The 14,864-nt window shown below is 45.3% G+C and overlaps 1 protein-coding gene across 1 annotated transcript in view; it reads right to left on the reverse strand.

The window, feature by feature from the left end:
- Positions 1–14,661, reverse strand: part of TMEM181 (transmembrane protein 181) — a 38,593-nt gene extending 23,932 nt beyond the window's left edge. The window contains exons 1-2 of the mRNA XM_065631145.1: positions 14,531–14,661; positions 899–1,002 (exon numbers count right to left, since the gene is read on the reverse strand). Of these exons, the coding sequence (XP_065487217.1) occupies positions 899–1,002; positions 14,531–14,661 (235 nt within the window). The remainder of the gene's footprint in view (positions 1–898; positions 1,003–14,530) is intronic.
- Between the last annotated feature and the right edge of the window lie 203 nt (positions 14,662–14,864).

A 14,864-nucleotide genomic window follows, 5' to 3' on the forward strand; every position in this document is an offset into this window, starting at 1 on the left:
GTAGAGACAGCCCTACAGACAGGTCAGGAGGTGTGAGAGAGTGGCACAGGAGAACATGCTGAGTGACATGGAAATAAGCACTAAAGTGGGGAGAAGTGGTAACATCCATAAATAATTCTTACATGAGAGGCAGGTTGCTTATTAAGTAAAAGTCCCTCTCTCTCCCTGTCTGTCACTTCTGTGTTGACAAAGCTATCCTGACAACAGAGTATTAGCTTATTAACACTGCAGTGATAGCACACTGACTTCTTTTACAATTACGTTTTTAGACCTGGAAAAGTTCTCTGTCATGAAAAAGAGAGGTCCCACACTTTCCATCTGCCTCACGCCACTCTGCATCTTTGTCACCCAGGCTTCTACAAATCTCTCTGATCTCCAGGATAAGTATCAAGGCAATAAGTGCTTAGCCTCCCAGATCACGTCATGGCTCCCACAAAGGTCTTTGAAACCGGAAACCTAAGCTCATATATGTTCGACAACAGAAATTCATATTTTTACATTACTAAAATATTTTATATATCTGTGACACTTATCATGCAAGAAGGCTTTACAAACAGTTACCAACTTCCTCACAGGAAATCACGTATTAGCACCACCATTTTACAGACTCAAATACAAAGAAAATTAATGTGCCAGTCTGCTGAAAAATGACGTTACAATGAAACTGATTTTGGTTTGGTTTACTGACTCTTCCCTGCAGAGCAGCTGCAAATACCAAATCTGTCTATGTAGTACTCCTATGAAAAAATGAGATGGAACAAACATTCCCCCTCCCTGTCAAAAGTAATGCTTGCTCAGACATCTCAGGGGCAGTAAGCTCATTAGCACCTAAATACATCTGTAAATTCCAACACATTTAGACAAAGCATAGAAAAACTTTTAAAGACAGCATCCTTACCTGCTATTCCTATGAAGACTGTCAGACCAAAACAAACAAAGAACACTACAAAGACCAGGACAAAATGCCGTTTGGACAGTGTATATAATCGCATCGGTGCCAGCCTGCAGGAAGCAAAAGAGAGCACAGAATCAGCTGTCAGTCATATTTCTAAAGGAGAGAAATAAACAGATCCCATTCATTCCTCCACAAAGATAAAATTAAATCAAACTCATGGTAACGTGTAACACTAAGGAAAAAAAAACTAATGCTGCTTTATAGAGCAAGGATAACTAATAGGAATTACTAGACATATGCATGTGCACGCACACCCACACCCCAAAACTGAATTTTGCCCATTCTTTTTATGCTAGGATTTTCTATTGTCCTAAGACTTGAGTGAGAGAAAGCATTTCTTAACTCAGAGGGAGAAAAAGTTAATTTTTTTAGTTCATAAGCTAATAATTTAAACCTCTGAGATACCATGTCTGCTGCAATAACAGCTTAACCTAAAAGGACTGACGTCACTAACAACTCAGTTACCTGCACAGGATCTCAATAAGTGTTCTACCCTCTATATATATATTTCACCCCTGCAGGATCACCCCTAACAAGCAGCAAGGCAGAATTCCAGATCTGCTAGATGTGCATGCTCAGGCTCTGCATTCTTGTCTGAGCTCCACCAAAGCTTGGGAGAAACCTGAACTTAAGTTTATTATTAGCCACTTAAATACAAATACACATAAAAGCAATGACATCTCTTCCACAACTGGTTGGTAGTTATAATCAGATTAAAGACAAAATAGAGAGGAAAAAAGTACTGAAAGGACTAATAGCATTCTCTTGGAAACAGGTGATTTCCAGTTCTGTTAGCTTAAGGGAAATATGACCAAAGAATTAACCCTGCATAACATATCCCTCCTCTACCTTCCTTCTTCTTAAATGCATAGTTCAGAAAAGAACAAATCCACTGTTTCAGAATACATCCAACATTTATTTCTGAGTTATGCCAGAACTGAGCCACCATATAGTTGATTTTCTACGGCTATACCATTAGGCATGATCACAGAAAGCTGCACTGTTTATACAGGAAAGCTGTAGGACTGTGGGGACAGAGGGAGGTTTGTTTTCTGATAAAATTGTAGGAGCACCATAATGGAAAGAAATGAAAGCATAAGACTTCGATGACAGTGTTCCCTTTCAGCTTGAAATAAAACTCCTACATTCTCTCCAAATGAGACACTACAAAAATAATTACATTATTTCTTTACTGTTAAGTTTTAAAGATCCAAATGTTAATTTAACTCACAAAGGTTGTAGGGAGAGGGAGAAAAACCCAAGAAGTAATGAGAATTCCAAACAAGTAACTGTAAATGCTACAAGTTTGCACAAACTGGCTCTACAGGACTCCAGGGACAAGCACCTGCAAACACAGTGTAACTTCCCTTGCTACATGCCATATCCTGAGCAAAAACCCCACACCAGTCTAGAATAGCTGATTGTACAGGCAAAAATAAAATGTACACAAAATTATCATGGTCATAAATAGCAACAGATCAGATCTCAGCCACAGAGATCATCTTAAAGAAGCATAAGTCTCACAGACAAGTAAGATTTTAAGTTGACTTTGAAAAATGCCGATTAATATAAACATTTCAAACTAGGACACGTCTGTAGAACTTTTGCAGGGATATAACTACAGTATTTTCCCTAAGTCAGTGCCTTAACACCTCAGCCTTCATGCACTTAAATCACTTGAAAGCTACTACATCTGTACTAGTACTAAAATAACTAAGGTGCATTTTCCTTACTGTTCCAAGGGCTCCTTCAGTTCCACAGATGACCTGGTATTCCTTCTCTGCCTAAGAACACCATGCATAGGATATTATCTTGAGATACCAAAATACTAACCTTAACAAGATAATTCTTGATATGTAAAAATGGTACATAAAATGTTGATATGCCTAAATTATCTATAAGGGTTCAAGTGGATACCAAATTCTTCATGGAAGAGCATCCACTAAGGATGACTCAATACATAGAAACCAGATCTGGATGGGAAAGTCCATGGATCAAGAATAGCTGGAGACTGGAAGAGTATTGGATATACATAGAAAAGTATCACATATGCTCGTGCTGTTCTTAAGAGCTTACACCTGGGCATCCACCTTACAGCTACTGTCTGATGCAGGATACTTCTGACTTGCCATGCGTATTCTTGGTTCTTTTGATAAGCTTCCTGTTTTCCAAGTTTTCATAGACATTATAAAGTGCATCATGTGAACATGAAAAGCAGCTTCGTCTCCACAGTCCTTACAGAAAAGTCACTGGAATTCACCCAGCCAACACTGACAGCATTACAGCTATTGGCAATTATCACCTTGGTTTACTCACACACCAGAGCAAATACGCTCTTGGCAAGCTTTCGAAGAAACACGTTCCAGATATTGGTTCATTCTTTATTCCAACTCCTCTCCAGGTGGTACAACACCTAGTAGTCAAAATGGGTAGGTATACACCTACCTAAGAACAGTCATGCTGCATTTAACAAAGAGAGGAGCCCCGAGAGAGGAGGGACACACCATGTGTTTTCCCTTCTTTCATACTGGTGCTCCTGAAGTCACATTTAAGCCACTTACTGGATGTGCTACTTCACAGGTCAATGAGGCAACTTCCACATTTTTTGTAAGAGCAAATATAAGAACTCAGGCAAATCTTAACTACATTTATCCTGACAGCAAACAATTTATAGCATTACTATCGGATGATGTATTCTTCATTGCTCCTCGCCGCAATAACAGAATTTCCTTGTGTGGTTTAAGTGTCGAATTTCAACCTATTACCAACTGACTTACAAAGCAGATAAAATGGTCTTCCCATCTGTTCATTGTTTAACATCTGCCTTTTGGAAAGAGATTATATAAAATTTATGAATATACATAACTGCAAGTTGATGATCTCCCACTAGCAGCTTCTTTCTTACATCTGAAAGGTCTCATAAAGAATGAAATGTTTGAAAGGCATTTACGGGAAAAGCAAAAAAGGTTCCTCACTCTGGAAGCACTTATTCAAACGAGTAAAGAGCTGTGCCTTGCTTTACCAATGGAAGATGCTTTAACCAGCCCAGCCATGGCAGTCAGAAGCCAAAGACCAGCCATCCAAGCATCTGCAGATTTCTCAGGCAGCTTTTACCACCTGTACTGTGTTTTATCCTCAGAGAGAAACTAAATATTTCATAATTAAATTGGATATGTCTGAAACTAACTGCAAAGGAGCAGAAAGCACTGAGATACAGAGAAATATTATACTTAGACACCTCAAATAGTAGTAAAAACTAAACTGCACTAATGTAATCTGTACTAGAGTGAACTATGGAAATACACAGCTGTAACAACTGCAGTCTTTCACTAGCCATTCATATGTGGGATGTAAAGGTAGGTTAAACTTGCTCTTTGAGTAAAATTGTGGCTCAAATGGTTAAGCAAAATATTCCTCAGGCTATTCCTCATCTTCAAATTACTTCTCATGCCTGCACAACAGAGTCTTTACTAGAGGTAAAGACTATCATGAAAAACAGAGCCTTTCATACAACAGTCTTCACTTAAGACCCTCACTTTACAGATGGGAAGGCTGTGACAAAAGCAAGACTAAGCAGTAGGTAGCACAGAGCTGATATTAAAATCAGAAATAACTCACTTTTATGCACAGCAGTTTCCCCGGCATACTAGCTTCAACATTTCTGCCTCCAACTATTCTACTTCAGGCTCACTCCCAAATAAAACCATCGAAATCACTTTGATTTAAATGATTATATATGCTACCTACATTCATAGTACTGGGTCTATCTGTACATACTGCGCTTTCTCACAGTTTGAAGACATTATTTGTTTCGGTGTCCCTCAGGAGACCTTGAATTCCTTCTTGCAGTTGTACTCCACCATGGTTAATAACTAATGAGGCAGCACATGACTACATAACAAGATGCATACAACTAATATTAACAGTACTACCTAGCACTGTTACATGACAACTGACAGTTTACTGTGACTCTGCTAAACAGCTCACATGCACTGGGTGGGTTTGGGCTTTTTTTTAGTGTCTTGTTGGTTGTGTTCACTGAAGTCTGAATTATGAGTCATGACTGTGGTTGTGTCCATGCAGAGACATATCCAGGAAAACAAGTTTTTCTTTTTCCTTAACAGACAAGATCTGAGAGTAGAGACACAGGGAAGTTTATTCAACACGTAAGAGAAAAAAATCACAGCGTTCCTCTAAAGAAATGGGTAGTTACTGTCAGGTTTCTGACTGGCGAACTGTAGCCTCAGAGACACTAACTCAGCCCTCGCTGATCTTATTTCCTTAATGAGAATTAACGCGTATAAGCTGAATTAAAAGATGCAGGGCTTAACCGTGGAAAAGCTCCGATCACCGCGCCCGGCCAGGGAAGGCACTTGTCCTCCCCGCCCTGGACCCGGCCCCGGCCACACAAGCCCGTCCCGCTCCCAGCAGCCTCGGGGTGTTGCGCGGCCCCCCGAGAGCTAGCGGCCGGCGCCGGCGGCCGGGGCGGCGGCAGCTGCCGGTTCCTCCCCGCGGGCACGGCCCCCGCCGGCCGTTTAACGGTCGCTCCCGCCGCCGGTGCCCGAGCCCGAGGGCAGAGCCGCGAGCCGCCACCACCGCCACCCGACACGCGCAAGGGTCCCCGCCATCGACCGAGCCCCGACCACCCCGCTCCTCCCCCGCCCACCACTCACGGCTCCATCCCGGCGCCGCATGCGCACTGCAGGCACCTCCCGCCCCCGCCCCCGCCCTCCCCCCGCAGCCGCCGCCGCCGCCGCCGCCGTGGCACAACCGCCAGCGGGGCCTCCCGGCGGCTTCCGCGTGCGTCACCCGGCCGCCACGCGACTCCGCAGACGTCACGGCAGCCCCCGCTGCTCCTCCGCCGCGGGGCCGAAGGGCGACGCTGCTGGCAGGGGGCGGCGGCGCTACGGCGAGCCGGAGAGGACACGGGCCTGCGCTCTGCGGCGCCGTGCCCAGAGGGGCGGCTGGCGGCCCCGGCTTTGAGCAGTGCCGGCGGTCGAGGCCTGGCCCGCAGCCCGAGCGGCAAACCGCCGTCTCCTGCGCGGTACCGCGAGCTGCAGCCGCCGCTCTTTCACAGCGAGAGCCGCCGGGACGGGCAAGGGGCGCAGGCACGGGCCGCGGGAGGGGAGGCTCCGCGGGAAGGCGGCTCAGATCGGGCGGTGAGCTTCGGCGCTTTGAAGCGGCACCTTCGCTTTGGTGAGCAGGCGTACGCCTTGTCCTCTTCCGCTGGGCACTGGGGCGCCAAAATACATCATTCTGTCGGGGCGACAGCAGTGTTTCCCACGGTCCCGGCGTCCTTTTTCGGCTTGTATTGTAGTGGTAGCAACCACGCTCATCAGAGAGAAATGTAACCGTATAAGCAGAGAATACGTAAGACAGAGAAGTGGTTCTGAACACATTACAGGTGTAAGAACTGACGTGGCTTATCCATGCTGAAGGTATGCATGTTTACTGCCCCTTAGAGACGGCCTTCCGGTCTGCAAATCTGATTTTTTCCGGCCTGATCAAATGGCAGTGGCTTTATCAATGGAATGAAAATGCCATTGCTGCAGCCATGTGCATGTAGCTTTGTGGTGTTCAAGAGATGCAATTAATGCGTCATCTTTACAGATGATTTAGTCAGCTCACGAGCGCTGGAAATTAAATCCTAGGAGTAAGCTACTGCTTTAAACACACTACATAATAAAAATCTCCAGATCAGACCACCTAACTCTGTTTTATTCTTGCACAAATGTTGAGATAAAGTGGGAGTTTTTCTGCCTTCCTATTACATATCCTGCAACTGGGCAACAAAGATTGTCAGCAAACACATTGGGTAGAGATTATGAGAATTAGGCAAGCTTAGGGGTTTTGACAAGTTATTTTTTGTATTCATTTTTGATGGCTCTAATATTTGTTTATAAAAAGCCAGCACAGCAGTTACTTAAGCATCTGGAGATACTTGGTGTCTAGTCTAGGATGAAATTCAGAGTCAGTTCCCAGCTTTGGTGTTTGTCATATAGATATAGGAGAGCCATCACAGGATGACCCCAGAAATATTTAGATAGATCAGTCAGCATATAATTTAAAAATTATCTCTTCAGCAATCAAATACTTCCATTAAAAGCTTACTTAGATGGTAAGATGGTTTTATTGCAGTGACTTTTCAAAGGTACTTATCATTAATAATATTATTCATTTCATTCAGTTGCCCTAGGGGGTAATTCATGTCATTACTGGTGACCTGTGTAACTCCACTAAATCCAAAGGAAACATGCCAGGAATTAGTTCAGTCAATAATACTGGTATTTATCCCATCAGTTAGATCTGTGATTTACAGCACTGCTGATCATTTAGTAATCTCATAAAGAGGCTGTCTTGAGAAATGCGTAGTACCAAATGATGAAGGAAAGGTATTTATAAATTTTAAATCAAGAAGAATCACTACTGTAGGGCAGAAGATAAAGTTTTGAGTGATCAGGACAACCTGACAAACTGTATCTGCTCAGAACAGGATAGCACTGCTGAGCCACAGCTGGAAGTCATTCGGTCACAGGTGACTATCACATACAGTGTGTAGCTTTCACCACACTTCAGGCTTCTCCAACAAGTTCTCCCTGGCCAGAAAATGACAAAATGGGCCTTACAGCATCTGTGACCATTTCCAGTGTTCTGGGAAATGCAGTTGCAGAGTTACGATTGCTGCTGTTTATGTGCGCACATCTGAGCAACTGCTCCAATTCCTCTGGCACTCTAATGTCTCACAACATGGTTGAATTTATTCTCCTCATACTCCACCAAAACAAAAATACATTCTTCTCGTTGAACAGGTAGGAAACTGAAGCACAGAGAGACTGAGCCTTGCCAAAAGTCACTTGGCAACCAGTGTGGGTGGCAGAGCTTGAAATCCAGCTCATTTATAGCTATGGGACCACATTTCTCTTTGCCATCTACCAACTTTCAAAAGGTTGTGAATACATTGTAAACACATAGGTTGCACCCTCTAAGTCTTGTGAAAATAATAGCATTGAGTCTACAAACATCTGGAGAAGAGGCACTGTGAAACCCCTCTCCATCCACAAACACAGTCACAGTCTCACTCTGCTCCTCACAACAACTCTCCTCCTCAGTGCCTTGTCTGACCTGCTCAGGGGTGAAATAGTGCAGGAAGCTGCTGTCTGCCTCATCTATTGTAGAAACTGGACAGTGTATGGTGAATGAGGCTGGCAAGGAGAGGCAGGCTGATCTATGAAAAAACAGGCTGCATACTAGCTCAGCCGGGATTCTACTTACAAGGAACTCCTTAACACTAACACTATAGTTTTATGACCAGTTTATATTCATATCTACAGCATTAGTGACAAAAGAAGAAACCCAGCCCCTCTGTAGCGCTTTGATTTTCTGCCAGCACAAATGTTAGTTCAGTTGAGTGGTGAACAAGATAATGGCAATAGTCTGATTTAAAAGTCACTCAGAAAAAAAAAAAAAAAAAAGGTGTTCAGCTGGATCAGTTGCTCAAGTCACTGTGCAGCTACATGAATATTTGTTGGCAGAGGAGGAAGAGAACAGAAACGTTTAACTAGGGAAAGGAGAGGTAGGTGGCTTCTTCTAGCTGCACAGCATGCTTATGGCAGCTTAAAGCAATCACAAAGCTACAGTGTTAGTCTCCTCCTCCTGCTGCTGTTTCAAGCCTTCTAGCCCTGGCTGTGTAGGCTGTCATTCAGGTTTTTCCCCCAGTTGTCAGGACCCAGCAGTGAGCCCTGGAACAAGAAAAGAGAGGTAGCTGTGGTTTGAAGAGGCCATTGAAGGTCCTGCTTGGATCTAGGCTGGAAGCAGGATGAACCTTCAGGGAATTTGACTGCAATTCTCCAGCAAGGTCCTGCTGACCCCTTGGCTTCTCACAGACTTGCACTTTGAGCACTTGGGAAAGATTTTAAGAAGGTGGGAAGAAGTGTACGATTATCACAACAGCCCCCTCTGGCAAACTTCAAGTTTCTTCTCTGAAGCACACAGGCAATAGAGTTTCTCTAAGAAAAAATAAACAGCTTCTCTTCATTGCTGAGTCAAATAATGTGTTATTCTCCGGTCTTTTTGCCAAAGCAGTAGAAGCACTGTGAATGGACTTTTCCCACATGTTTTGAAGACTAGTTATGTTTTAAGGAACTCGAAACACAATAGGAGATATTGATAAATTAAGAATACCTCTTCTGTTACCTGTATAAGCAACATCAAGCATTAATTAAAGCTGTAAGTTAAATAATATGTTTCATGATATCCTGTGTATAGTCTTTTCTTTTTGAGGTACAAAATGTCGTATTATTGCATGATAGGAGTTTAAAACGTATCCCTTGTTTAAAGCAGGTTGGATTATAGGTCAATTATCTTAATCTCTGGGTATTATTACTAAATTCAGTGTCAACACATGCTTCCCTGTATAAGCTGATTGCTCAGCGGGATATGTTCATTAACCTAGAAATTGATTTTTCAAGAATACCTAGTTGTTACTTATAGTTCTGCAGGTCTGATGTCAGATCACAATTTGGCCACCCTCCTGCCCTCTACTCTCTATTAATCAGGTAGGCACTTTAATTGCTTGCTTTCCTATCAAAATGTTTTCAGCATGCTGAACTCTTTGATGTGAGCTAGGCGATAGACTTATGAAACCTCCACTGAAATAACTGTCATCTGATTGTGAGGCCTGGTGTCTTCTGGTAAGCTTTGTGTATCACACTGACAACATGTTGAAGAGAGAAAAATTCAGGTGTTTTATTAACATTGGTACTAAGACCTTTTAGTACCAATAGTTTACTTTAAATTGCCTAGTGCACTGGAGGGAGCCGTCAGCTGCCAGCCCCCCATCAGCTCTCCCTGCCCTGCCATCCCAGCCAGGAGCTGTGCTGGGGAGGAGGGAACATATTGGAGTGGGAGGGATAGACACCAGAGAACAAATTGTTCATTCAAGTGGCTTGTTTGGAGCAGTTTTTTCAGGGATATAGATTAGAATAATAATCCAGGCTGGAGGACTGTGCAGAGAAGAACCTGATGACATTTAACAATGGCAAGTGTAGGGTCCTGCATCTGGGGAGGTGTAACCCCAGGCACCAGTACAGGTTAGGGGTTGACCTGCTGGAAAGCAGCGATGCAGAGAGGGACCTTCGAGTCCTGGTGGACAACAGGTTGACTATGAGCCAGCAATGTGCCCTTGTGGCCAAGAAGGCCAACAGCATCCTGGGGTGCATTAAGAAAAGTGTGACCAGCAGGTCGAAAGAGGTTCTCCTCCCCCTCTACTCTGTCCTGGTGAGGCCGCATCTGGAGTACTGCATCCAGTTCTGGGCTCCTCAGTTTAAGAAAGATGTGGAGCTACTGGAGGGAGTCCAGCAGTGGGCTACAAAGATGATTAGGGGTCTGGAGCATCTTTCTTGAGAGACTGAGAGAGCTGGGTCTGTTCAGCCTGGAGAAGAGAAGGCTGAGAGGGGATCTCATCAATGCTTATGAATATCTCAAGAGTGGGTTTCAAAAGGATGGGACCAGACTCCTTTCAGTGGAGGATGAGGGACAACAGGCACGGACTGAAGCGTAGAAGGTTCCATCTAAACATGAGGGGAAACTTCTTTACTTTGAGGGTGCCAGAGCACTGGAACAGGCTGCCCAGAGAGGTTGTGGGGTCTCCTCTGAAGACATTCAAAACCTGCCTGGATGCATTCCTGTGCAATCTGCTCTGGGTGAACTTGCTTTAGCAGGTGGGTTGGACTAGATAATCTCCAGAGGTCCCTGCCAACCCCAGCCATTCTGTGATTCTGTAAAGTTGTTGTGATAATACAATGGCTGATACAGTTTGTGGCAGTCTCCAGGACTGATGGGAGAGCGTAACACTTTTCTCTTCTGCCTTCCCTGAGCTTACCTACTGCACTAAGAATCTTGAGGTGTACCACGGAGTGATCTTAGGTGTACTAAGTCCAGACCAACTTTGTATTGGTGTTACCAATGAGGTTATTTAATATCGTGCTCATTGGTCTGTAAATATAAGTCTCTTTTGCAAGCACACCATAAAGTGCCATGTCTGCCTAAGGAGACCGCTAGCCTTGACAGATAGAGTTAATCGATGTGCTGAGCCATGTCTCTCCCTGCCCTCACCATCTTCTCCCAGATGATGGGGTAAAGTAGCACTTGCTTATGGGAAATGCACCAGGAGGAACAATTTAGAGACTATTCGAGGCTGTTAGGCAGAAACAAACTTACTAACATGGACACCCTTTCATTTCTACAGTGTGGATGAGTGCCCTGGGGCTCTGTGGAGTGAGGATGGTGTAGCTTGAGATGGCTGAGAAGCCTGCCACCCTTAGTTGCCACCCCTAGCCAAAGAGCAGGCTGCTCACAGACAGCTGAACCACAGGTTCAAGAGCACTGTGATTTAAAGGAAACCATCACCAAAAGATGTCACTAAACTGGGACAGCCTCAGAGTGGAAATGACTCAGCCATCCATGCAGCAAGAGCACATCAGCCATCTCTGAGCTACGTCATCCCCTCGCACTGCATTCTCTGTCACTGAGAATGAGCACATACCGGCACAGCATACCATAAGCATCCCTGAGTCAAGACAAGCTATTCCCCTGCCAGTCACAAAGAGACTTGGTGTTTTTCCATTTCTGTATCAGTTCTGCTCCAAAGCTTTCCAGTTTTGAGTTTACCTGTTGGCACTCCAAGAAAGATGTCCTTATAGAAATCAGGAGTGACACTGCAGCAGCCTTTTTTTTTCCTAGCAAATATTGATTACTTGCAAACTCATCCACCCTCTCCCTACCACTTAACGGACCAGACTGCACCATTTCTGAAGAGGTGATGGAAACCACCAGCTGATGGCCAAATGGCTTTGCTCCACCAGCAGGAGGGGAGAGTTAAGGCTGGCAGTGGTTGACGGCTGCACATTTGTGAACACAGTGTGATAAAGGAAAAAAACATGCCTTTTTTGGTTTACTATTGCTTAATTTTGTTAGTCTGGTACATTACTTGCATTTAGTAACCAGATTATTTTAGAGAATCTCCCTGAAGACACACCATGCTGCATTTCCTTGGTATCAAATTTCCAAAATTCCTTCTGCCATCACAGCAGTATCTCTATTACATCCCTGAGTGTGCTCATTTATAACCTGACCAAATGTACTGAATAAAATAGAGAAAGAAGAGGATGAAATACATAATTCTCCTTCCCATAACTAAGAGTTGGTAGTAAAAAGAATGCATGATAGCATCAAGAAATGATGACTAGACACTCTGCTCCTTGCCAGGAATCTGAAAAGCAGGTGCCATTACTACATCCGTCAGTGACACTAAAGGGAAACACCAGAATAGCAGATATGAAGGGACAGTAACAGTAAACTTATTCTATGCTAGGTCACTTAGGTTAAGATCTTGGGAAGGGAGAGAAGTACTAGCATGATTTCTAAGTCACGAAACCTTATTTCCTTGCCAAGAGCCTAATATTACTCCATTTCATTCCAGACAGGCTGCGGCTAACACCTCTTGGGGATACTCTCACTGAAGAAAGGGCACTCTAGCACTCACTCAAGCTCATTTGATTTAGTGAAGTAGCATCTTTTCAATACAGAAAGTCTCTCCATACACACTTTTAGTCATAAAAATGAGATAATGACAATTTACCATGGAGAGCTTAAGTTTCTTCTGGAAAAAAAAAGCTGAACAAATGCCTCTCCCAGAATCTCTTATTTGTTAATCCAAAGCTTATCTCTCCACTCTTTTGCCGTTTTAGTGCCAATATTCATAATCGTGCTGCCAGTGCACACAGGTACACTTCCATCGCCCCTTTTCACCTCCTATGGCTTCTCACACAATGCTCAGGTACAAGGAGCCACTGTTTAATGAGCAGGATGGTGGTTATGTTAAACTCTGCCAAGCTGTCAGGCAGTGTTTCCAAACTCCGTGCCTCTGTAGTCTTTGCTACAGTGAACAATGAGACAAATTCAGTCTAATGGACCACATGCCCCATCATTGGGGAAGACAGACCCAGGGTAATGAAGTAAAATGACCTAAGCAGGAAAATTGGGGCACTGCAGAAACCAACAGAAGTACATATGCTCAGATTCATAGTAAAATAAAGCTGGAAGAGACCTCACAAGATACCTAATCCTTCTGTCTCAGGAGAGTATCTGGCAGGTCTGTGTCTTTCTTGGCATACGTTTGTCAAAAGTTTTTAAAGACCTCCAATGATGGAGATGCTACAGTCTCCCTAGATAATCCTTTCTATAGTGTTTTACCATCCTTCCCACTCAAATATCTTTTTCTTAATGTCTAGTGTGAACTTTTCTTGCTCAAATTAATATTATTCAGTAATCTCTTGTCCAAGATGAACATGAAGTTTATCTTTACAGAAACTCCTATTCCTCCACCTTGGCTGTTTCTTCTTCTGGGTGAACAGCCCCAAATTTTTCTCACAGTTGTATTCTAGGCCTTTGATTGTCTATCCCTTTGTCCTTAGGCTCTCTTCCACTGGCAGACCTTGAAGTGTGGTGCCCAGAACACAACATAGCTCCAGCTAAGGTCTGGAGTGGTGACTAAGGTACATAGTTTTCTCACATCTTGTGAACTGTGCTCCTGTTTTACACCCCGAATTACATTTGTGTTTTTCATATGACACGTATAAAACATAATGACATGTATAAAACATTTGCCTTTATACAATGACATGTATAAAATGTCATTGTTGAAATAGGTTATTTTATAAAGCATTCTAATTTCCATACCCTTTATTTACAGAAACGTTACATAACTGTTCATTCCCCAACCTGTATTTGTGTGGCTGCATATTATTTTCTGTGTAGTTTCTGGCATTTGTTCTCCTGATTTTCATTCTACTTTTCAGACCCTTTCTTCAACAATAATTTTTAAAAAACCCCTTTAATTTATAACCCAGTCCTCCAACACCTTTAGAGTCCTTCCTAGCCTTGTGTAATCTCAAAACATTAACACTCTCCAGCCATCACTGGTCACTCATGGAAACAGAAATCAAGGCCAGACACAGAAGAAACACGGGTGTAGTCTGTTCAGTATATCTGTCCATTTTGACCTCAGCCATTGCCACCCTCTCTGGTTTCCTAGCCAGTTTTGTAACTATTCCAGGATTGTTTCACGGCTGCCACAGCCCACGTTCCCCTGGCTTGCTATGCCAGTGGAAAAGGCACAGCACAGAGGAATGCAAGCAGAATCGCTTTTATCGCCTGTATAAGAATATTACTACGTGAGGCAGGAACAAGGTGCTGGACCTCCTGCCCAGGGGCGCTGCCAGAGCTCGTCTCCCCGGGCAGAGCCGCGGCGGGGCCTCCGCCGCCCGGGACTGCGGGGCCCAGGCGCCCACGGCGCCGCCCGCCTGCGGACAGGCCCGAGGCTGGGGCGGCCGCTCCCCAGTGCACGGCCGGGGGTCGCCGCATGCAGCCCGGCCCCAGGCTTCCTTGTGCCGATCCCCGCCCAACCTCCCCGCTGCGGAGCCCCGGCCGAGCGCCGCGGAGGCCACCCCGCAGGAAGCCGGGCGGAGCCGCGGCGGGCGGGCAGGGCCCCCGGTAGAGCCGCGCCCGCGCCCGTACCGGTAGTAACGGTCATCCTTGTAGGGGGTGAGGTCCTCCTTGATCTCCCGGTACGTCTCCCGCACCCGCCTGCAGAAGCGCTTGACCTCGCCGCACAGCGGGCTCCCGAAGGCGGCGAAATCCGCCTCCATGCCGCCCCGCGCCGCCTCAGGCCCCGCGCTCCGCCATGGCGCCCGCCAGAGCCCGCCCGGCGCTGCGGGGCCGCGGGGCGGGGGCGGCGCAGGAGCCGCAGCGGCGGCAGCGGCGGCGGCGGCGGCGGCGGCGGCGGCGGCGGCGGCAGGGGCGGGCCCTCGGCGCGCGGCCCGCGCTCGCGGGGGCGGCGGGAGCCGCTTCA

This window comes from Caloenas nicobarica, chromosome 3 (assembly GCF_036013445.1).
Source record: "Caloenas nicobarica isolate bCalNic1 chromosome 3, bCalNic1.hap1, whole genome shotgun sequence".
Taxonomy (NCBI): domain Eukaryota; kingdom Metazoa; phylum Chordata; class Aves; order Columbiformes; family Columbidae; genus Caloenas; species Caloenas nicobarica.